The sequence below is a fragment of the Phyllostomus hastatus genome, unplaced genomic scaffold (assembly GCF_019186645.2).
Source record: "Phyllostomus hastatus isolate PE091 unplaced genomic scaffold, TTU_PhHast_1.1 phas_scaffold_755, whole genome shotgun sequence".
In the NCBI taxonomy this organism is placed as follows: domain Eukaryota; kingdom Metazoa; phylum Chordata; class Mammalia; order Chiroptera; family Phyllostomidae; genus Phyllostomus; species Phyllostomus hastatus.
The window spans coordinates 3,740,766-3,765,936 of record NW_025334039.1 but is presented as its reverse complement, the minus strand read 5'-3'; the positions used below and the strand labels follow the sequence as shown (position 1 = coordinate 3,765,936).

General features: G+C 50.7%; 1 protein-coding gene and 1 long non-coding RNA gene across 2 annotated transcripts in view; one reads left to right on the top strand and one right to left on the bottom strand.

Moving 5' to 3' along the window:
- Nucleotides 1–25,171, bottom strand: part of NUAK1 (NUAK family kinase 1) — a 72,983-nt gene that overhangs the window by 12,278 nt on the left and 35,534 nt on the right. The window contains exons 3-4 of the mRNA XM_045826408.1: nt 11,084–11,235; nt 8,159–8,224 (exon numbers count right to left, since the gene is read on the bottom strand). Of these exons, the coding sequence (XP_045682364.1) occupies nt 8,159–8,224; nt 11,084–11,235 (218 nt within the window). The remainder of the gene's footprint in view (nt 1–8,158; nt 8,225–11,083; nt 11,236–25,171) is intronic.
- Nucleotides 6,239–7,519, top strand: LOC123810605. Its single transcript, XR_006784278.1, has 3 exons — nt 6,239–6,395; nt 6,948–7,176; nt 7,338–7,519. It is a non-coding gene; the product is annotated as an uncharacterized LOC123810605 (long non-coding RNA).

Here is a 25,171-nt window from a genome sequence, read left to right as displayed (position 1 = left end):
GCCTGTGAACTTCCAAGTACACACACGTGTGCGTGCAGGGCGCCCGCCAGCTCCACACGGAAGCCCCTGCATGCGCACGCTCATGCCGGGAGCTCTCCGAGTCTGGGCATCCTCGCTCCCTTTGCAGCCCTTCTCAGAAGCGTGTTTATGTTGTACCCGGTCCCACCCTCACAGACTGATGTTTATCAGCCTCTCCCAGTAAAACTGTCAGGGCTTGTGACAGAAGATTAATAGAAATCTAGATGACTGCCAAGAACGTCAACAGAAAGGCAATATTAATCAACACATACACGCAAATAGTTCTCAAACCTCAAGCCAGTTCAACTTGGGCTACAGCGCCAGGATTTCGTGCCATGTGGAGTGTGGCCACTGGTTATGAAACTTCTCAAAGCCTCAGTGTCCTCATCCGTGCAATGGAGGCAGGAGTAGTGTCAACCCCCACAGGGTTGTGGTGAAAATTAAATAGCATGACGTATGTAAAGTGCTTAGAACAGTAACTGGCACGGGGCTGAAGCTCCAGAAATGTTTGCTTCCCACCTTGAAACCCACAGAGGTGACTTGAGTAACTTCATAATATTCACAACGACCCTGGTTTTCCATTTAAGGGAATTATATGAGGCTTCTATTTCAAATAAACACAATTTTCAAAAGTGAATTGAACTAAGAATATTAAGTAGAATAACACAGGAGATACTAGGAAAAAAAGTAGAATCCAAGAAGAGAGGGAAAGAAAAGAAATCTGGGAAATCCGGAAAAGCTAAAGCATGGCGAATAATGACTTTAAACATAAAACCACCCAATCCCCACAAGGGGTTCAACCCGAAAGAGCCCTAACAGACGAGCTAATCCTGCCCCTTGTCTGTAAGGAAAGCACGTGGAGGGCAGAGGACTTCAAAGCATTGCTGAAAGTCCCAGGGACAGAACTGACCAGCACCAGGTTCTTCCCGACCTGCGTGCTTTCTCTGGAACAGAACATCAACTGGGTATGAGAGGGACTCTCCACCAAGGATGAAGCTGGGCTTTACCTTTAAAGTGGTATTTTGCTGACACACTGGTCACCTTGGGGAAAAAGTAGCTACTTTGCACTGTGTGTGTGTGTGTGTGTGTGTGTGTGATGATGGACCACTCCACTCTGTCCCCATCCTGGGTTTAGAGCAGCCTGGACTCTGAAAAACACACTAGGACGCCAACATGCGCACACTCACCTTTCCGAGTTTTTGTCGGCATCGAGCCTTTCTAGAAGTGTCCTGCTCGTGAAAACGAGTGTGAGAAAGGTAAACTAGGAAATGATTATTGACACTTCAGAAGAATCAATCTGAGGACAACGTGGCTGAAACTTGAAGGCGCCGTGCTAGGGGAAACAAGCCAGGCCCAGCAGGACAATGACATAATTCCATCTATACGCGGTACACAAAGCCGTCAGATCCCGGTAAAATGATGGTTTCCAGGGGCTGGGGGTGGGGAAAGGAGTGGGGAATTGGTTTGAATGGGTGGTACAGGGTTTCAGTGGGGGAAGGCACAACCGTTCCGGCGATGGTTGCACAACACTGTGAGTGTGCTTAACGCCACTGAACCATACAGCAAAGAATGGCAAACTTCACGGTACGTGTATTTTACCATTTGAAAAAAATGGATTCACCCCAAATCACATGAATAGTCACTGTGAGATCACCCAATAAAAAAGTACCAGCGTGCTGATGATTAACACCGGGGAAAGGCCGCTGATGGTCATGACAAGGTAAGCGACGGCCTGACGGTCATGTGCAGTGTCTAAGAGGAAATAAGGCAGACTGAACAGATCAGACGTCTAGGAGCCAGGAGAACCTGGGGCTACCCCTGGGCTTAGCACTGCTAGGTGGTCAGTGGGACCTGCCAAGTTACTCCATTTCCTCATCTGCAAAGTGGGAACAATAATAGACTCCCCCACACACACACATTAAAAGTGTTGTAAGGATCAGAGAACACTCACGTGAAGCCCAGAAGTAATCCTGGTCCCAGCAGACTCCATAAATTACGGCTGTTACGACAGTGCTGATACGGTAATACTTAACATTCTTTGCTGGGCAAGACACAGTTAGAACGGACAGCACCAGGCCACTGAGAGCACCAGGCCACTGCCCACCAAAGAACTGAAGAAACTGTCACGATCCACTTCTGAAATAAGCATGAGAGGCTGCACTGCATAAGGGTCTGAGTTCAAATCCCAGCCTCCACTCTCCCCAGCTCTAACCTTAGGTCCATGAGTCAACCCCTCCCTCCTCCACTGAACTCTGAGGACCAGCAGCACGGGCAGGGGCTGGGAGCAGGTCAGTAGCAGCATCGCAGGCCCCACCCATGCCAGGCCTACTGAGTCGGGTTGCATTTTAACAAGATCCCCAGGGGATTCACCAAACATTAGTCACTCTGAACCTGGGGGTTTTTTTCATCTATACAATAGGGGATGGTGATAATGTAACCTACTTTGCAGGGCTGATGTATAATCAAATGAATGGTAGATGGAGGCCTCACACGGCCTGCAGGAAATGTTAGCAATTACAACTTTCATGTCTCCGAGTCTTGGTTTCCTTGGCTGGAAAACGCAGTGCAATAGCAGCAACCACAGGATGTGGTGAAACCCAAATCAGATTCAATGAGATAATGATAACAACAAAAAATAATAACAATAGCAGCATCGCTACAGGCCGGGTGCCATTCTGTGGGCACCACATACATTAATGTATTAAATCCTCACAACAACCCTATGAGGAGGAGGGTACCACCATTATCCCCATTTTGTAAGTGGGGAAACTGAGGCCCAGCATGGAGACATGCCTGGCCGGAGATGTGGAGGAAGAGCTGTCCTGGCTGTAGAGCTCCCCATAAAGGAGAGTTATTGCTCTCAGGTGGCCCAGGAGGAAACAGCTTTCTGCAGAACTCTTCAGGAAGACAGCAACCCTGTCGAGGAAGACACACTCCATAGCTCCTTTCCGGCCTTGGAATTAATGGCTGTGACTTTACCCATGACAGCTTCGCTCCTGACTAGCCAGGAAGTGAAGGCAGCGGGTGGAATGGGGTGAGCAGAAGGGAACGGGGTCGGCTTTCATCTTCCAAAGACCCAAGCTCACACCGCCTCCCGAGAGAGACCGGAAATGACCAACGCCACGCAATCTGGGGAAGCTCTTCGCTGAGGGCACCCCTGAGAAGCAGGCTCTTGGGAGGCTAAGGAGCAACCGGCCCCAGCTCACAACACATGGGACCCTGGCATCCCTGTGCTTGGAGAGTCTCTCCCAGGGACAGCTGGACACCAGCTGCTACAGACAAGGTGAGGCCAAGTGAAGCAAGGACCAAAAGGTGTCCTCATGGGATGCTTCCTCGGAGTCAGGGCAAAGCTGGGTGGGAGGAGTGAAGGGTAGGATTTGTCAGACGCCGGGTCGATGGAGTCCAAGAGCCTTGGCTGTGCAGACACCCCCATCACTCAGTAGCTGCGGGAGCCTCCTCATGCACAGAATGGGAGTAATCAGACCCACCCCGGGGAGACAGTCTAAGAATCAAATGGAAACAGGCGTGTGGGAGGCCTGGCTCTGGGCTTCTAGCAAGGGCTCGATAAAGGTTGCTTTCGTTTCTGGCCTCCTTGCCCTGTTCCTGCGCTTGCTTTCCCTTCCCCTTAAAAAACCCATCACACCCCTTTCTGTTGAACTCCTACCTATCCTTCGAATCCCAGTTCCAGCAACACTTCCTCAGCCACGGCTCTCTGGCCCATCCAGCTTAACAGACCCACCACTTCTGCTCAGACTTCCCCAGCACACTACACAAGGCACCAGGAGGCACAGAGCAGGGGTGCTCTGTCCCTGCCAAGGAAGGGACAAGGACCAGAGAAGGCTTCCTGGAGGAAGACACATTCTAGCTGAGACTCAAAGGACAGACAGCCAAAAAGCATTCTAAGCGAAGGGAACCACGTGGGCAAAGGCCAAAAAACCCAGAGAAAGCACGGAGGATTTGAGGAGCTCCAGTCCCACAGACAGGCCTGCTCCGACCACGAGGTAAATAGTACCTCCTGCTCGCTAATGTAGCCCTGCACGGACTTCCTTCGCTGCCAGACAGTCACATCATATACTTCTCTGTGTACTGCGTGTGTCCTGAACTGAAATTCTAAGTCCGTTAGGGCAGGTACCTTATTGTCCTCATTCACCTCTGTATCCCTCTCATGACCCCTGATGGCTGGGGGTTTAACAAGTGCTAGATTCCGAGTTCCAGGAAGACAGGGGCCCGGCTCTCGGGTTCACTCTTAAATTCCCTGCACCCAGCACAAGGCCCGGTACCCAGTAGGAACTTAGTAAACATTTGTGGTTGAATAAATATTGTCCAGAGAAGAGACTCGATTTGCTGAGGGAATAAGGGCAGGAAGGGATGAGTGAATGCAAGCATGCATGGATATCTACGTACACACGCACAGAAATGGACAGACGAACAAATGAATGGATTAGGTCACGCATGAATGCACGTTCTCACATTCGTCCACTCCAAGCCCAGAGGGCCGCTCCTGAGCTGTCTCACTCGGTCTTGTTAAGCTTCAGAGGCGTCTATCTCGCCTGCGCCCCAGCCATTCATAGCTTCTTTTCTCATCCGCAGCAGCTGAGCTTCCATTGTCACCGGGGGCGACAGGCCATTTCCCCCGTGGCCCTCCACCCTGAGTCCCGGGAGCTCATCGAACTCTCAGCCGTCTTTGAGGAGGTCAGCTGACCCCGGGGCCTGGACCTCTTCTCATTGTATGGCATTTTTTTACAGGAGCCTCCTATGGGAATCGTCGGCATTCCATTCTCCCAGAGAATGGGATGTGAATCTGGCCCGTCTTTATTGATTGCAAATTAACGCTGTACTGGGTGTCTATTTTGGTAGACATGCTTCGCCGCCGAGTACGGAATGCGGCCCAAGGAAGTACATTGCTCTCATTCTTTCTGCTGACTGACTGTGTGAATATTTTTAGAAGCCACACCCTCTTGCAGTGGCCAGATAAGTAACTCCTAATGCCAGATGTGCTCTTTGCAAATCAGCATCAGGCAGGGAAGGGGACAGAAACAGCTGCATGGCTCTTACCAACTGCGGGGACGTGTGACAAGCTTAAACCAGTAGCATTTTGTTAGGGCTCCCGGGCCAAAGCCCTCCACCCTTGGACTATGGAAGATGCACCCACATTTAAAGACACAAGAGGGGGCTCCAAGAGGCACCTCACTGTTCGCATCCCATTGGTTGGTAATAGGTCATCAGTGTCAGCGGTCCCCCCGGTCCAGACACTGATGACACGGGTTCTCTCCAACCTGGTGGCCAGCTTGTGGCCCTGTGTCTGTGCCTGCCTGCCCTGGTCACAAGGGCCCTTTCAGCAAAATGCTGACTCGGGAAGAGCTGAGCACATCCAGCCAGAAGACACATCAACACCAGCTGAAACACATCTTTAAAAACTTTGGAAGTGGGTGTGAGATGATGAAAAGAGAAGTTGTCTGGAAGTCAAACACGGGAGTTCTAATCCCGGCTGTCATCCCTTCCCTCCGAATCACACAGCCTCAAGAGCACCTACTGTGGGACGAGCACCGTGTCACAGGCCAGGGAGACAAAGACACAGTGATTTAGCCTAGAGACTGATTCACTCTGTGTGATCCTGGGCACACCACTTAGACTTTCTGGATGAAAACAAGGGGCTGGGAAATGACCCTGGAGGTCCCTTCAAGCTGTAGGATTCTCAAATCCTAGCAGCATTGGCAGGATCACCGCCTGAGGAAGGCAAGGTCTGGTTTCCGTTTGGGATGTGTGTGTGTTTTTCCTTGATAAATGCCAAAAGTAAAAAATCTTCAGGATTAAGAATCCTAAAGAAAAAAGGTACGACCAAAACCTTAACTTCTGCAATGAGCTATTTGTCTGCTGTTTCCCTACCAAATGGACAGGGATCTGGATGGAAGCACTTGGCCTTGAGGGGCCGGCAGGTCCCCCAACATCATGGCTCTATTGCTTATGCCAGCGAGCCATTCTCCCGGGCTGCTGCCTATTGTTCCCAGCACAATTGCTTCAGCACTGTAACCATTCTTCTCCACTGGGCAATTCTATGACTCCCTAGGAAGCTATGTGCCTTATCACTTCTGGAACTACATCATGGGAGCGAGAGGTCACACCACTACAGAAACCAATCCCCAAGCAACAGGCTCACATTCCAGGCCTTGTAAAGGCTACATTTAGCTCTGAGAGCTCTGGGGGCAGGTGGAGGGAAGAATCTGCAAAGTTACCAGGGTGAATGACACAAGCCCTCAGAATGTGTCCCTCCAACCACAACCCAATTCTCTAGCCACGGCCTGACCACCAGGTCCCTTCAATTTCCTCTCCGGCGGCCAGCCATTGAAGCAGGTTCCTTGGACAATACGAGCTAAGCGGTAAGTGCTGTGATTATAAAGTGTCTGGATTCCTCTGATTTGTCATTGACTCCCCGGGACTGGGCACAGAGCATGGCACACAGGGACTGCCCGGGAGGTACGTACTCCTTGAAACAATGAACAAATCCACAACCATCATGAGAAATGGGGGCTGGCATCCCTACGAACAAATGAGGACACTGGGGCTTAGACAAGCAATGAGTTCATCCAAAATTAGTAACAAACAGGGCTGCGATTCAATGCAGGCTATACAACGTCAAAGTCACTGCTCTTAACCTTGACTCACTGCACAATGCTCAGCAGTTTATAAACTAAACACAGGGCATCTGATTTACTCCTCAACACAAGCCTGTGGGCATTACCGTCAGCCCATTTTATAGTCCAGGAATGGGGTAGGGTGGATTTCCCAATGTCAAGGGTAGAATTTTCTAACTCTGCATCTAGTCTCCCCGAATACCCCAGCCACTTCGCCAGAATTGGAGGAACCCTGAGATTTCACTTCCTGTTCCTAGAGGAAACTGCTTTGACCAGCTGTCCCCTCCTTATTCTAAGGACTACACAGAAATAGATGACCACGGTCAACCACCTGCAAGAACAAGACGTCACCAGGCATGGCTTCCAGGGGCCTCTGCAAGGATGATGGTGACTAGCGACGTCACCATGATCCGAAATCCAAATGCCAAAGCAGCACATTTCCTTCCAAGCAAGGAAACGGTTTCCCCGTGATGCACCCCTCTCAACTCAGAGCAGCAACAGCAACCACAAAAGAGGAAGATACAAGGTCATTCCCAGGCTTTGTCTGGGGACTGGGGACGAGGCACTCACGTCACCAGCGGCTAATTAGATGGATCCCCTCGGTGCCGGGAGTACTAAGGCCATTTCATAATGAAACCCATGCAGCGCACTCCATTTATCTTGAAACCATATTTGCTTATTTTGCAGATGTGATCAAAAGGATGTTCGGAGCGCTCTGCGGGAGGCCCTTGAACCCTACTGGCCAGGAGAGCTTTCTCCAGCTCCAGCAGCAGCCAGCAATAATACTCTCCATAAAAGTCAACTCCATCACGTGACGGGACGCTCTTCCCCAACAGCGAACACCACCATCACTTCAATCAGCTGCCCAGTCCCAGGGCAGGTTCCGGGGGTGGGAGGGTTGGGCGGAGGAAGTAGGAGACATGGGTTGGGAGTGACAGAGTGGCAGGGAAAGAGTCCCAGCTCTAAACTCACGTGGGGCCCTGCTGGCAAATTGAGCATAGCAGTTCAAACTTGAGTTCGTGAGTCAGACAGACATGGGTTCAAACCCCAGCTCCACTACCTACCACTGTGTTACCTTGGGTAAGTTACTTAACTTCTCTGTGCCACCATTTCCCTGCCTGTGAAATGATGATGTAAATAAGAGTCCCTGTCTCATCAAATTTAAACGCTATCAGACAAATACGATTTGAAATATGTAGGCAAAGTGTTATTGTTATAAGTGTTATTTTTATGGCAATGATTGTAGACCATGAACTTGCTGAGGACAAGGACTGTATTTTAGTTGTCTGATTACGCCAGCATGAAGAATGGCCTGTAGTTAAACACGAGTAAGTGCTTACTGAATTTAATGGTTTCAACCGAGGACTCGAGCCCAGTGACTCTCCCTACCCTCCTGCCAGGGAAGGAAACAGCCACCTTATGTCTAGGCTGTAGTCTGGAGCAGCACCGGCCCCCACCGGATGCCATCCCCAGGCCCTGCATCTCCACCACTGAGGGGAGAGGTTTACCTTAATATTGCAGTTGTCATCCAGCAGTATATTTTCCAGCTTCAAGTCCCGGTGGACCACACCATTCTGCAACGAGAAGACAGGCAGGGAACTGAATGGGAGCGGATGGGATGAGAGAGAGGAGGAGGAGGAGGAGGAGGAGGAGGAGGAGGAGGAAGGCGGAGGCAGAGCACTGGGAAGCATCTGACAGATGAAAGAAATGCACCAGCCCGGTGGTCTCTGCCTCCATCCTTCAGGGCTGCTCTCCCTGTCATGAAGCTCCCGCCAGGGACCAGGGACCGAAGAGCATTAGTCACTCGCTGTGTGGTTAAGGGAAAAATGACTGGAATCCATTCTCCCCCAGAGCCTGTAAAACAGCAGGGGGATCCTTTGTCGGAATGTCATTGCACTGTGTGAAAGCAATCTAGTCCCAGGCGGTGGCACACAGTGTCTGTCTGTGATGGGATTCCCAGGCAAGACGCAGATTTCGTGGCTGGAGACTCAGCATGCAGGGCCCACGGCCCTTGGTTGTCTGTCTATCCGTCTGTACGTCTGCCTGCCTGCCTCCTCAACGCTGGAAAGAAGCCTGACCCAATCTATTCTGACCCATGGAACCAATCCAGATCTGTTCTGAGGGTAACAAAGGTGCTTGCATGGGTATTTCCTAAGCAGCCAGGCAGGAAGATTTTAAAAGTCCCTGTCTGCTCAGCGGCACTCAGCATAAGTGAAGGGTGAAGGTCGGTGAGGCTGGTGAGACCGTAGCCACCGGGCTGACCAAAGCATGTCACTGCCACGCTGGGTGACCTTTGCATTCGGGCCAACTCTGGCAAGGCTGGCAGCTGAGCTGCAGTGACAAGCAGACCGCCAGCTGAAAGGAGAAGAGGAGTCATCAGCCAGTAGGCTGTTGTTGGCTTATCCAGCAGTAACAACTGGTGTGCTTAGCTCTCCGTGAAAACCTAATGGTCTCATACGGGGGCGGGTGAGCATGGGAAGAGGCGTGGAACTGAAAGAACCAACTATTTTGGGCCGGGCAGATAAATACCAGGGAGGACGTTTTTAACATCATTCAGCACAAAGGACATTTACAGTCGAAGCTGCTCTTTTAAGCAAATGAACTGGCTGGAAAGTCTTTATCTTTCAGTCAAGATTTCCTTAGTTCCGAATCTGCCTGTTTACAGTCAGTTCTTTATCCTTTTCCTTCCCATTGGACAGTTCCTAACATCTCCAAAAGCACGGACGGGAGAGATGGAAAAAACGTGCATTTCTGCGACTCTTCTAATCCAAACCTTCGAGGATGTGTTCTGAACTCAGAAGTGCACAAACCCAGGCTCCTGGAGGAAAACACCAGGTACCTGATTCTGCTTTGTTTGAAATGTTGGGGGTAGTTCGGTTTACACTGTTGCATTCCTGGTTTTTCACAGTAAGATGGAATGAGTCTAATAAAGTCCCATATACCGGGAACCCAAGTATTCAGACACATCAAATAACAAAAATACGGTCTGCAGTAATTTCTGATGGTGCCTGATGATAAAACACAAAATGTCATATGATCTGAATCATCACAGTCTTGAGCTGGCAAGGAGAAGTCAAATAATGTTCACGGGGGTTATGGGTTTTAGACCCGAATAATCGTTTTCTAATTATTCCCAGAGCCACTAGCAATTCACCAGAACGCTTGACACACCAGAAGACCCCAGAACACAGCCATTTGTCTGAGGACGCCGACTGGGTCTCAGGTGCCATGTTGGATTCAATCACTGTTGCACTCAAAGTGAATGTTCAAGGTGTGACCATTCTGGGGGAAGGGATCAACAAGAAGATTAATGACAGTAATGGCTGACCTGTGGCTTGGAATGGTCTGGGTACTTCATTTCCTTCTCCAGAGGCCACGGGTGGCTGCACTATGGCTGTGTTACCAGCATCAGAATTTACCAGCATGTGTGGCAACAGAAAGTACCTGAGCACACACAACCCAACCTCAGTTCTCGACCATCCTGGCTCCTGAACACGTTGGTTCTCGACCAAGTGGTTCACAGGAGAAAGGTCTCCGTTGTCTAACAAAACTTGGGGTCCCGATTCCCTACCTGACAGCCCTTTCATGCTGATACCTGGGTGATCGGCCCCGCATCTCTCCAGTGACAAACAGAGGAGATTTGGTTTTCAAACAAATCGCTTCTCGAACAGTATTCCGGAACGAATTAAGTTCAAGAACTGAGGCTCCAGTAGGTAACCCCAGTGGATATGATCCGTGCAACAAATGGTACCAAGAGCACAGAAAGGTTCGGAAGCTATGACCCAGTAGTTGCATGTCTAGAATTTCTCTTAAGTAAGTTATTCAAATGAGAGGAGAAGGTTACCAGAAGTTAAAACCAGCCTGAAGGCCCAACCATCACAACTGCATGAAAATTTGTAGTAACATAGGAAAATGTGTAGATTATATACTAAGTTAAACAGCAGGACACGAACTATGTAAAAAGCATGCAACGTGTTGCTCCTGGAGCACAGACAGGCCATCGGTGGGAGACTGGTGAAATCCCAATGAAATCCGGAGGTTTGTTAACGACAGACAACGTACGAGAGTTGGTGCACTCGTACTCTGGCAACTGACTCTGCTGAGATGCGGTCATTGCGTCAGCTGAGTGAGGGGTACGTGGGAACTCTCCTGACTATCTGGGAAACTGCTACAAATCTAAAATTATGCAAGATACGAAGTTTAAACAAAAAACAAATGGTAAGGGTAGGAGGAAGGAGACGGGAAAGAAATAAAAACGTCAATAGTAGGTTATCACTAGATTCTGGAATTATGGGTGGCAGTAATGTTCTCCTTTCCATTTTATACATTCTCTGTAAGTTCTACAATGAACAGACGTCGCCCTTGTCATGTGACAACAAGATCACGTGATGCCATGAAAACCATCTGCGGCCACTCTCGGGCCGGGCCAGTACCTTGTGACAATAGTGGACGGCGGAGACGATCTGCCGGAAGAAGTGTCTGGTCTCCCTCTCGCTGAGGCGCCTCCGCTCGCTGATGTAGTCATACAGCTCGCCTTTGCTCGCATACTCCATGATGATCACAATCTTGTCTTTGTTCTCGAACACTGCGGGGCGACAGCAAGGGACAAACACCCTGTTTATCCAGCAAGCTCCCTTATGACTACCCAGCGGGCGAGAGAGGACAACGGAGATGTCACTGAGCGTGGGGCGGGGCAACCGGCCACCGGCCAGGACCCAAGTGGGGCCATTCGGCATCACGAGGAGCTGGGCGAGTCTTCCAGCCAGGTGGACAGTGACATCATCACTATGGTTACTGGACACACCTTTGTCACATGAAGGGAACATGTCTCCGAGGACCCCGCTCCCCTGGCCAGGATCATTCTCACCAGCCCCTCCCACCAGACCAGCACCCCTACAGAAGGGATGATGGGTAACAACACACACAACCACCATTTAGTGACCATCTGATACGGGCCAGCTACCCAGACCCCAAGCTACTCTCGCCCAGAGTGGGTAGCTGATCTTGTCTCCTCTTTGTTCAAAACCTTCCCGACTTTCCATCTCACTCAAAATAAAACCCCAGGTTCCAAGTGTGGCCCACCAGGTCCTATGTGACCCTATGGACACTTCTGAGCCCTATTACACACCTGTTCCGTGTATTTGTTTATTCCATCTCCTCCATTAGAACATAAATGAGGGCTGTTCTAGTTCATTCACTGATGTATCCCCAGCACTCAGCATGCTAGTTGGTGTAGGGGCTCGGTTAATATTTAATAAATGAGAGCATTCAAACCTTCACAGATGCCTTCTGGACAACTACAGTAAACAATTACCTATCACTCAATACTTCTCACTCCCCAGCCCTGACATTCTCTAGCAGAGTAGTTCAAACTCGGCTCCTCGGCATTCCTAGAGCTCCAGGCAGATGCCCAGGGGCCCGGCTGGGTGGGGGGGCCCGAAGGACAGGCTCTGGGTCCTGGCACTGCCTCAGCCCAAGGGACTCCATCGCTATGTTTCATATTTTGGTCCTTGGAGGTGTCCTTTGAGCAAAGGCAAAACAAATAATAGTTGTTTTTGAAATCCATCACCCCTAAGCTATATGCCATAAAACAAACAAACAAAACAAAACAAAAACAAACCTTTGTAGGCTACCCGAGACCCTCCCTGAAGGACCCCTGCGTACCTCCCTCCGTCTCATCAGCTTCTGCCAATCCCGGGCAGCCCGCTGTGCCCACCAAGGCAGGACGGTTTGCTGCTTCTCACCATCTCTCTCTCTCTCTCTCTCTCTCACACACACACACACACACACACACACACACACTCTGCTGTTTCCCACCTCTGTGCTCTCCCCTCCGACTGCTACCTGTCTTTCCTGCCAGGGAAACGCCAGCTCGTCAGTCGAGAATGAACTTGACCTCAAACACGGCCCGACTTTGCCCCCGTTCTGCCTCTCACTGTACTGATCGACACTGGCATTGGGGGACTTTCAGACTCCGTGACTCTATTTGCCGGTTTACATATCCAGTTCCTCTGCCTGGGCCTTGAGAGGTAAACTCTCAAAGGAGTTTTGGAATGAGACACTGCTAAGTAGGATTCCTGCATGTGCCTCTTACTCACTGTGTGATTTGGGGGATGTTGCTTGCCTTCTCTGGGCCTCAGTTTAGTCAACTGCAAGATATGCATAATATTAACAAGTGCTTCTTAGAACTGCTGGGAGAATGTATTGACACTAAGTGTGTTAAATGCTTGGAACGAAGACTGTAGCTGTTACTGTTCATATCGGTATAACTGGATCCCAGGCCCTACCACTGAAACACACACACACACAGGAGGACTGAGTTAAACTGGCATGTGCCCAGGCCTGGGTCCCCTGGCCTCCCCCACCTTGTCACTGGCTGCTAGAAGCTCAGGCCCCTCCAGTTCCTTTATGGCTCCTTCAAGTCCAGCCAAACCTCTCTGATAAAAAGAAGGGGGAAAGGCGGAGGACAGGGAGGAGGAAGAGAAAGAGAACAGCCAGATAAAATTGGCTGCTCCGCGTCTGCTGGCCTCGGTGTACCCTGCGGCTCCAGCTCCTGCCCGGGATTTCAGCCCGGTGTGCACTTTTCATCAACAGTCAACTCTGGACACTGGAAAAGCTGCCACAGGCCGCACGGCCCAGGCTCCCACAAGGACGGTGGTATCCCCCGAAGAAGGCAGAGGGTTTTCTCATTTTAAAAGGAGCGGGGCAGGAACAGAGAAAGAAAGCACTTCCACAGGGAAGGAAACAAGGAGTTCATACCCCAAAAAGCCTGACGCCGAAGACGCAAAGAGGTGGAAGCTGGCGGTCCCCTCAGTGACTGGCGGAAGTTGGGGGTCACCGCCTCCCACAAACCAAAGAACCGCTTAGGCGACGGGCTTCTTCCCTCCCCAGCTGGCTGACTCAGCATGGAGGAGACGGAGACACAGTTCAGTTCACCACACTTCAATCTGCCAAAGAGTCACCCAGCAGCTTCCATTGCTAAGTCCTGCTGCTCCTCCCTCCAAAATGTACCCCGACGCTGTCCAGCTGTCCCGCATCCCCGGCCACCCCTTGCTCCAAATCCCCATCCTCTCTGATCCCCTGTCTTTCGCTCCTGGCCCTCTGCTGGCTGCATTTGGAGGGGCCTGGGGAAGAGTTCCCAGGGCACGTTCCATGGGCCACGTGCCCCATGAGATACTCTGGAGGGGAAAGGTGTTCCACAGTCAACCAGAGGTAACATGTTTGGAAAATGCTACTACTTGATCGTCCTTGGAAAGTCCGGCTTCTTTTAACTCAAGAGTTTTGCAGGTTGATTTGGTCATTTCCATATTCCTGTTGAAATCCAGAGGAATGTCGAGCCAGGAGTCAGCGTGGGAAACACTGGGTGAATGAGATGCTATCTGAGTGATACAGTCGGCCCCTCACTGTTGCAGGCGGGCAGCCGGGTCAGAGAAACATCCGAGTGGCCGGGCCTGGCTCTGGATCCCCACCCTCACCCCTCCTGTAGGAAGCAGCCGGAGTCGCGTGATCAAGGTTCTGCTTGTAACTCTAGATTAGCTAAAGGCAAACAACAGTTCTAGACTCGGAGCACCAGTGATTCACCCAGAAGACCACGTGGAGTCCGTACTGAAGCTTCTTGAGGCCTGACTAATAAAAGCAGCACTTCTGAAGGCGCACTGTGTGCGGGCAGTCTGCTAATAGCCCTCTGTGTGAATTATGTCCTATGGCTTTGGCTCTTCTAGTGTGCCCATTCAACTGATGAGAAAGCCTGGGTGCAGAGAGGTTAATTAATAACTGCCATGGCCACGGGCTCTGTATGAGGGAGTGCCAGACCTGAGCCCGTGCTCTGATGCACACACACCCCATGCCCTCAGCCACTGGACTAAAATTCACGTGCATGTGAATTATGCATGTGAATTATTGCATGTGAATTAACCCCCCAAGCCTCAGTCTCCTCATCAAGCAAGTGAGCCGAACAACTCCCTCACACAGTTACGGGGCATTCAGTGAGCTCCCGGGCCCAGCGTCCTCCGCACAGTGCCTCGGCCAGTGCTCAATGAACGGAAGCTATTCTCATGATTACTTCATCTGCCTCTTAGGCAGCTCCGGCAAAACAAAACCCCAAGGCTTCCCTCGCCACACCAGCATCGCTCTTTAAAACATGTTGCTACCACGGAACCATAGGACTTTCACGCAGAAAGAACCTTAGAGATCAACTACTATTTTTCCAGAACAGCCCAGGATTTATAATATATGGGAGCGAAGCCTTGGGAATCTGCTCTGAAGAATGACCGGCTTCCGCATCCTGGGCCCAGGGCCCCTTGCCCCATGGTCAGGTCACTATCAGCGAGGCGACAGGACCGCTCCTGGCCATTCTGTGGTGAACAGGGCTGCTTCCCTTGGGCACTTTTACAACTGGTTATTTATAAGCCTAGAAATCTTGTCTGTGTTTATGTTATTAGTCACCAAGCAAAAGCTTATTTTCCACCCGTTGGGAAGGGTTTCCTTTCTGAAAAATGAAAGCCTGTGTCTCTTGGCCAGACGGCTTTACCCAGAAGCCTGGTGGCTCCAGAGTGGTAAGGAAAACTATGGCCCTTGACATGCCAGGCCTACCAGGGAAACGAAAGCCCTGAACAGAAACTCGGCTCGGCCCGAGTGAGCCCACAGCACTGGGGCTATGTCCATCTGCTGCGGGTCTGGGCTCTCGGCGCGACAACAAATGTTTATGAAGCACCCCTGTGTGCATGGCAGTGGGGCGACCAAAGGAAGTCTTCACGAGATGGGGAAGGGGAGGAGAGGCTGGCCCAGGAGCAGGTGCCTGGGATTAAGAGAAGAAGCGGACGGTAAATGCAACACAGAGGCCCGGAACTCCCACGGGGCGCTGTGCAGAAAAGTCAGACACACGTGGCCAATAACGATAAACACAGCGAACTAAGAAGAGCGTAGCATCCAGGCTCCTGGACCTGTGAAGTGGCCCACGGCTCACGTCTCCCCAGGAGCCTCCCCAGACACTGACTGCCCCTTCCCTGGAAGCCTTAGTCGTAATAACAAGAGCTGACATTTACTGAGCGGTGACTGCATGCCACGGATTGTCACACTTCATACTGACAGTCCTCTGAGACAGGTATTAGGATGACTCTTGCTTCAGAAAGAAGGAGCCAGCACTTAGATGATGAAACCATGTGGCCAGCACCCTGCCAGCACCGCCCATGTCCTCCTCCCATCACTCCCCAAGTCCCCAAACACACACATACGCACTCATCATGAATATCATCAACATAAGCCAAGAGCATAGATCAGATTGGCATTTCAAGTTTCCTAAAAATGGAATCATGCGGGGCATTGCCTTCTGTGCCTGGCTTCATTCACTCAGCACTGCAGTTGTGAGAATAACCCACGCTGTCCGAGTTGGCTGGCCCTCGCTGCTGCGGAGGTCTCTCCGTGTTGTGGACGTTATCCGTTCCCCCGCAGATTGACATTGGCGGTGCTTCCAGGGGCGGGCCATGCTGAGCGGTGTTGCTGAGAACACCCTTATTCACGGCTTTTGATTCTCATCTGCACTCCTCTCTGTTGGGCGGGTCCTTCCTAGATTTGACCCCAAATGTGTGTCACCCAAAAGCTTCCATCCTTGCCGCGACGCCCCATCCCCTTCCTCCATCGTCCACTTACTCTCTTTACATAATACTCAGGGAAGATCCTCCTTCGTTAAAGAGACCCGACATCACTACCTTTTCTAAAAATGCTCTTTTCCCAGCTTGTCTGAAGCATTTATCCGAGCTTTTTTTTTTTTTGCTGTGTGTTAAAGGGGAGGCAAAGACAGCAGAAGACACAGTGTTTGTCCTCCAGAGTGGCTACCCAGTTGTGTACAACTCGAACTTAACAAGTAAACCAAGTGCTCGCCTGTACCATACGGACTTGAAATACCCCGATGATCCGAAAGACGCACGAGGTGACTTGAATGGGCCCAAGGAGATTTCCAGAGAAAACAGGCGTGGCACGGACCCGTGACAAGTGAGAGGGTCCCACCATTGTTTCAGTCTGTCCCCGAATATCCCAATTCTCTTCCTCTCCTTCTGCTTTCCACAGAAAGGCCTTCTTCACAGACACCAGCTTGAATTATTTTTGTTTTCTGTTTATTTTCCATTTCAAAGGAGAGTGGGGACAGGTTGCTATAGCAACAGCCACTTCTCCAAATGAATTCTGAATTTCATCAGATGTTCAGTTTGACAGCCCAGTCCTGCCTTCTGATTTGTCTGGCTTTCGCGACCACATTAATTACCCAACTCCTAACGATTCCCTCCTGTTGCCCTCGGGGTTAGTAACACAACTGTGTAACTCGGGAATATGCGTAGTATAAAAACAATGCCCTGGCCTGGGAGAAAGGCTGATGATGAGTAAGGCGATCTTCGGAGTTTAACCATCCACCAGCCATTCGAGAGCCAAGTCTAGGAGGCCATTTAGGAAGACGATGGCTGGGGAAGGGAAAGGGTGGGGACCCATTTACAGGGTACCCTGTGAAGAGCAGGTTATAAAAATGGAGGATATCTTTCTGGTTCACATGTAATCTCAAGACAAGAAGATTAGTTTGTTGGTTTTAAGCAAAAAGGCCAAGGGCCTAGAGTGGACCAGTCTGAATTCCCTTCATGCCTTTGCCTTCTGTCAACTCCATCTCCCAAATTAGATCCAGGAAGCTGCCATTCCCTCCATGGCGTGGGCCCCACCCCCCACGATGCAGCAGTTTTATTACTTTCTCAAAACCTCAGACACAAGTGCCAGCCATTCCTCAGCAGTGCTTTTTCATGAAAGGTCCGTAGCATCCTCACAGAAAATCACTAATTTTTCTCTTGGGAAATGGAGCAATCTTTCCTTTGCAAGAATTGTCTGCCACCTGATTACGTCATTGAGTCACTACAAGATTCACTCCTTAAGAGTTTCCTCCCAGAACTAAATTCCAAACAGCTCATGGGCTCACGCATGGCTTCACAAAAGGGTCCTCGGATCCCTTCAGTCCAAAAGCCCAGGGCGGTGAGAGAGAACATGCAACTGAACTGGCAGCTCCCCACTGCCGATGAGCTGGTCAGAGTAGGGACAATGTCTTTCTCGGTTCAGACAATGAAAGGCTCTTTAGTTCACTCATTGTCTTTTCTTAAACTGAAACTCTTTCTAGATGTTGGTTGGCATGTCCAAGAACCACCGCCAGCCAGGCCACCCACTGCCAGAGTGGACTCCCCCGAAGCCAGAAGAAATGGTGAGAAAGTGTGTGAGTGTCCTGCAGAAGACAGAGGAGCAGAAGGCTTGCCCAGGGCTATTCACTCCTGCTAAGACCACCAGTGCTGTCTGGGGGCCCAACCTCAACTCCTAGGAGGACAGAGGACAGGCATGGCCAGAACAGAGAGGGGAGACGCATGGGAGCGAAGATCAAAGGTTCCACGCTGGACCAGCCTTTGGACTCCACCCTCCATCCACAACCACCGCTGGGCTTTGAGGGGATGGGCTCTGTCAACTGTCATCGAGCACCCATCACCCAGGCCCACGGTCTCCCTGACCATTTTCTCTATTGGTCCGTCTCAGCCTTTCTGTCACGCATACACACATGCACACGCATATGTACACGTACTCACACACACACGTACTCACACAATCCTAAATCCGAGAGAGCAGTGACAATAGATCAGAACATCAGGGCCACCCCAAAGGGCAGCTAAGGCTCTTGTACTTGATCCAGTGCACTTCTGAAGGAGCATGCTCCCCCAATCCGGGCACTGAAGGGGACAGAAATCCATCCCTCTGGGATAACGGCCTTAGGCTTCCCCTCCCCACAGAGGGCTTTGCTATAGGGGCTCATCCCGCTCTTGCCACCAGTCAGAGTGGAAAAGCCAGGCCAATGGTTATCACACCTCTGCTTCTAGCCACCTAATGCTCGACCCACCACATCGGGTTCATCTTGTCAACTCTAAATTCCGGTCCACCTCATCGGGCCCGACTCCCAGGGCCGGGCTACCTGGGCTCAAGTCCAGGCTCTGCCGTCTACCAGCTGAGGGACCTTAGCAAGCTACTTCACCTTTCTGTGACTCCGTTTCTTCATCTGTTGAAACCAAGACTGTCCTTACTGTAAAGATTATCATAGCACGCAATAGTAAGCATACCTGTGAGTGTTGGCCTGCTAGCCTGCTATTATTCAGCGGCAAGTATTAGTTGAAGAAAGAACAAAAGGAGTCATGCCTGGATTAAATCCAAAATTATCAAGGACATGTATTGGCGGCATCCGCGCCTGAGATTATGGATGCGCCCTTGAGGACTGGGGCAATATGGGAGAAGGGAGGAGACAGAAACCAATACTCAAAGACAGCAAAGCCTGAGGTGGAAGCAAGCCTAGATCTCTTAACTGGGGTCCACTCCTCTGTCCCCAGTGGTGATCTGAAGCATGGGTCTCCCAGACCCGTACCTACTGGAGGAACCTACTGTTAGCAATCAGGGTGGTGGGTGGGACCTCGTCCACACTCTGTGAGCCTTCCTAAATGCACGCTGCTGACTGCCTGGTGCAAATCCACAGAGCTGTCTGTCCCAGTTAATTCCCAGAGACCCTATATTAAATGACAACGTGGTTCCATTTTTTTTTTCCTTTAAAAATTAGCTACAAGTCCACGTGGTATTATTTGAGGCACTAGGAAATACTGAATTCCAGGAAACCCAAGAGGGCGAGGCAGGGCAACCAGGGAGTAGCATTCGTTTTTAGTTGTTTAATTTCTAATCTCCAGCCTTCAAGGGGGAAAAAAATGACTTGGGTGTAATCAAAAGAAAACAATGAAAATAATGCACTTGAAGGTCAAATAGCTAACTTCATAGGAAACTCATTAGAAATGTGGCTGGACAGACTCACGGCCCAAGAGCTGGTTCACGCGACTACACGTGAAGACGGCGCTCTGGCGCTGTGTTATGAACGGGGGTGAGTCCTTCACTTGGATGCAGTCTGCAGAGTCTTCATGTGGAACTTGTGAATCTGGCAGCAGAGGCAGCGTGTTAAAAGACGCAGCAATTTGCCATGGGTTCAAAAGAGTAAACACAAGCATAATACGCCACTTTGCCAAGTTCAACAAACTGCTTCATGGGGCTCTGAGTCCCTGATGAGGGCAGCAACCCAGCGGCTCAGCAAGTAAACCCAAGCCCAGAGGTATCGCTCGCTGCTCACCGGTGACTGCGGCCAGACGCCAGACACACGTTCTTCTCTGGCGTTCGCTGATGACAAATGATCAGACCAAGGCAAGTGTCTACCGCCGGGCTCTCATTTCCCCTTAGTTGCAGGATTAAGTCTGTATTTCTCACCCTGGTCAATTAAATCTAAATCCCTGGGGAGAGGCAGAGGCATCGGCAGTGTTATGTGTACCCAGTGTTCGGCATCACTGATTTAGGCTGTCTGGTCTCAACCTTCTCTCCCAACACCTCCCACGAGAAGTTTCTACTTCAGCTCTGAGAGATCTCTAAAGATCGATTGCATGGGAGAAAAATCAGTATCAGCTACTGACCACGTATCCAGCACTGTGCTTAACAATTTTACTTATCACCTTAGTTAATCTTCATAACCTGATATATAAAGTAGCAAGCTATTGGCTGTATCATATAATCAGATAAGAGGACTGACCCTCAGAGAGGTTAAGTCACTAGCCTAACATCACACAGTAGCAACTGGTTGAGCAATTGGCTCATTCATATCTAAGCCTATTTGGACAATAAATATATACTTGCCCTACTACACCAGTACCCGGAACAGAAACACTCAGTAAGTTTCTGCAAAAGGAATGAGTGGTTGAATGTATAAATGACTAAAGGGGGGAATGAATACATGAGAACAGTAAATAGTATTAGTAACCCACAGACCTTGTTAGATCAATTCAGCTAACCCCTGTCTTTTTTTATTATCCTCACCTGAGGACATTTTTTCATTGCTTTGAGAGAGAGAGAAGAAGGGGGAGAGAAGGAAAGAGAGACAGAGAGAAACATCGTTATGCAAGAAAAACATCCATCGGTTGCCTCCTGTATACACCCCAACTAGGGACGGAACCCACCACCCAGTATGTGCCCTCACCAGGAATCAAACCCACGACCCTTTGGTCAACAGGATAATGCTCCAACCAACAAAACCGCACCAGCCAGGGCTGATGCCTGCTTTTTAAACAGGCGAAACCAGGATGTGCTTGCTACCTGAGGAACCCGTATTAGAACCCGTGAGCCTGAGAAGAAGACGTAAACAGCTTCCATTATAGGTATTTCCAAAATAACTGATGCCAGCAATGCTGCCCTGCTTTGGTTTCTGACCTGCTGAGCAGGGGCTGCTGTGATACAGTGGTTCTCAAACTTGGGAGTGTGAGGGAACACTGGGCCCCACCCCCAGGCTTTTGGAGTCAGTAGATCTGGGCGGGGCTAGGTGATGCTGGTGTAGCTAGTCCTGGACCAACTCTGAGAACAGCTGCTCCAATGCACTAACAGCTGGTTTATCAGGGTCCTGCCGTTCTCAGGGGGCGTATTTTCAGGGGCAGCAACATTCCTGACTCCTGGACTTCTGCTGGGTCCTGTGGAAACACCAGCCCCACTGCCCCTGGCCATAGGAGCAGCGGGAGGAGAGGGCGGGAGGCGGCACGCCTACTGTAGTACGAGCTGCACTAAACAACACAGGCCAAAAGCTGTGAGCTTGCCCACACATCCTGTCTCTCGGTTTCTCCTCGGCATGTCTGGCTGGATGTTTCGAGCACCCATTTCCACCAGGAGGCCAAAACACTCTCCCCTTCCAGAAACATCTACCAGAATCTCAGGAGGCATGGGTCACTTGAAAACACATCTTGTAACATGTACTCCTAGGAAGATGAGAATAGCTTTGAACTAATAGTATATTCATCCCAAGTGTCTTTAAGGGTAGGAATCTGGAGAATTTCCTAGGTACAGACTCTTTTCCATCTTCTCCCAGACAGCAGGTTGAAGGCTCCCAGGGCAAGGGCATGAGACTCGCATGCTTACGTGTGTTATTTTTAGTTTGAGAAACTCTTCCAAAGGCAAAAGATCACAGCGGACAAATGCCACAGAGGCTTCCTACTTTGTCCCAGAAGGCCAGGCTGCCCGTACCCGAGACAGAAGCCGTGATGAAAGAACCCGCCGGCCAGTTCTAGTATATCACCGTGCACAGGGCCTTAGAGATCTGATCTTGCAGGGCCAGGAAGAGAGACTTCCAGGGGCAGAGGCCAAGGGCATAACAGGGAAGGCGCAGGCCCAGTCTACCGCATTCCCTCCCCTTTTCCCCTTTCCTGCAGGACTGTTACCAGACAAGGTGCTAAGGTTCCCTAAATTACCGCAAGATGTTGGTTCCTGTGGTTGGGCAGACTGGGTCTCCTAGGCTTTCAAAGGGGAAATGGGGGGCGGGGGGGGGGGAGGTGAGACAACAGGCCTTTGATGTTTGAACTCCGATCCTGAAATCAGAACCTGGGGCAAAACCTGTTTTTATCTCTTCCATCCTCCGCCACCAAGTTGAAAGCTCTGGTGGGCACTTCCTTTTCAGCTGCTCTTTCTACATTGTCAATTACCTCCCTGCTGAGAGAATGGGATTCCTCTGGCTGGAAACAGGGGTCCAGCTCGGAGATGGTGCCAGAGATTTCTTCCTTCTCCCTCTGGATTAGGTTACCCTTCGCATCACACACTGGACGGTGTGTTTCCACCCTCTTTCATCCGACGGAGCCCTAGAAACCCGCCATGGTCTATGTCGGCAGGGCTGACAGGTTTGCAGGTTAATCACCTTCCTCCCTGGGCAAACAGGAGAGTAACCCCCGGGTCTGGTTGGGGATAGAAACACTGGAAAGGAATTATTTTTGAGCCTTGGTGAACAGCAGCGTGGACTCAGCGAGGTCGCAGATTTTATGGGCCCGCAGGTTTTATGAATAATATGTAACTAACTTATATTTCCATGGACTGCTGTGGAGACAACGCTTGCCCTAGGAGTGTCCTGGATTTGGGCCCCCAGCTTCTTCAGGAGACAGATGCAGAAATATTTTGTAAAGTATCCACAAATGTGGGATTGAATGCTCTCACATGTTTATGACAGCCACCTCTGTAAAGGCCAGGAATTCTTCTCATCACGGGGTCCAGGACAATGTCCCCAGTCAGAGGTCCCTGCAGACCACCCAATGACCTGGTGGGTTTTCCGAGCACCAGCTTCAGGAGGTACTTGCCTGGGTTTGACTCTCAGACCCACCGCTTCTTAGCTGGTGTAAACTTGGGAAGACCTAAATTTTCCTTACCACAAAGTAGGGATGTTCCCAGTTTGCATATCATGGACGGAAGGATTAAATGTGATACTACTGACTCCTAGCTCCTTTAAAGGGCACGTTTATAAATGCTGTTTCCCTCAACAAGACCAATGGCTTGCCCTCATTCCTGGCATAAAATCCTCACTTTTTCCTTTAGTCAACATGACTAAAATGTGGCCTTTTCCTCTCTCCTGCCACCGTCCCACTCACTCACCCCTCGGCCTCCCTGGCCCTCTGTCACTTCTACTAGCACCAGCTCCTCCTCTGAGCATCCGCCCATGCTGTTCCCTTTGCCAGCCCTTCCGAGGGCTCACTCCCTGTTCCATTCGGGTCTCAGCTCAAAAGTCACTTATCTGTTCACCTGTGCACTCACTCAGTGTCAGCTCCATGGGGCCAGAACTCGTCTGGTTCACCCCCATATCCCTAGTGCCTAGGACACAGCCTGGTTCACATAAAGCAATTACTTGGTGTTTTTTTTTTAATGAATGAAATTACTTCTTCTCTGGTACTAGTATTTCAATAATACCAGGTAATACAGTCTAAGACCGTGCCTTCCCCCCCATGAAAGCCCAAAGCTCCTAAGCATACAGGACGTGGGCCGTTGCTTAGTCATGCTCGCTGCTGTCGCTGTTGCTGCTGCTGCGTGTGTTTAATCACAAAGGTCCTTGCTGGAAAAGGCATCACAAAGCTCTTTAATAGCTTCTACTCACTCGGCTAATGTCCGAACAGCCACTCAGGTGCCTTGGCGCTGACTTTTCACTAAGCAAATTAATGCCTTGCTGCACTCAGCTAAGGCTCTTGACTGGCCTGTCAACCATCCAATCAGCTTTCAGAGAGAAGGTTTCCTTTCCCTTTGGGAGGGGAGGAGAGGCCAGCCCATTAACTCACTGACTGGGATCCCACCACCTTGCTGCCACCTCACTGTCCCTACCACGCCCAGGGTTGAAAGGGACAGAAAAGGCCAGGCTGAGGGAGGGGGATGCCTGGGGCAGAGAGGTCAGCTGCAGAGCCAGCAAAAGATACAAAGTCAAAACTGCAGGGCTGGGGCCTGGCAGAAGAAAAACACAGATGGGGTCTGGAGACCTGTGTGCCAGGGCCACCAGCGAGCCATGACACCAGTGTGAGGAGCTGAATGAGGCCCTCCCAAGTTCCCGTGGGAAAGTCCTAACTCCCAACACCTGAGAATGTGACCCTAGATGGACTCTTTAACCGAGGCTCTTTAATGTGATAACTAAGGTTAAATGGGCTCATTGGGGCGGGTGTTAATCCAGCGGGACTGGTGCCCTTGGAAAAGGGGGAAATTCGGACACAGACACATTCGGAGGGAAGAGGATGTGAGGACACAGGGAGAAGACGACCATCTACAAGCCGAGGACAGAGGCCTCAGAGGAAACTGACAAACCCACTGCCCAGCAAGTCATTAGCCACCCAGAGCCTCGGTGTCCACAGCTGCCAACTGGGGACACCGGGCCTGCCGGCATCAGGATGCCTAACTTCACCCTCAGAAGGGGGCCTGGGGGGCTGGGGGCCCTGGACGGCACAGTTGTAAGACCCGGAGACTGGGGGGTCGAGGTTAGAGATGTAAGAGCTGGCACAGTGCCTTGGTCCTCTCCCCTGCCCCCTCCACAGTTGTTTAGTGGGCGTGGGAGAAACAGAGTTTCGTGGGACAAGAGCGAGGGAACAGAACAGAAACTAGAGATCGTTAAGAAATTAGAAAGAAAAAAGGACCGCAGTCAGTCCCTGGGAGTCTGCTGGATAAAAGCACTACCTGTACGTGCAGTGTACTCCGCAGTCACAGACACCCGTGGCCGTGGGGTTTGCTCCCAGCCTACCTGAAGTCAGGAATCCCTCTGAGAGTCTGATGAAAGCTATGCATGCCCCCCCATAAAAATGTAACCCCCCCCACTCACCACATCATACCATCATGGTCCCACCCTGCAGGGATGCCACTGTCCTGGGTCTACACTGCCCGATGGGGCGGCCGCTGGACGCAGGCGGCTGTGGAGCACCTGACCTGTGGCTAGTGCAACTGAGGAACTGAGTTTTCACGTTTTTTTTTTTTTTCATTTCAGCGACTTTTAATTTAAATATCCATGTGTGGCTGTGGCTTTTGTACTAGACAATGTAGTGACAGACTGTTGCGGAGGGTTTACAGAGTCCCCGGAAATACCCTTGCCAGTGGACCCCAAGTTAAGAACCACTTAGGATGATGACACCACCTTCACAATCACCCCGCTTTTTTGAGCTCACCAG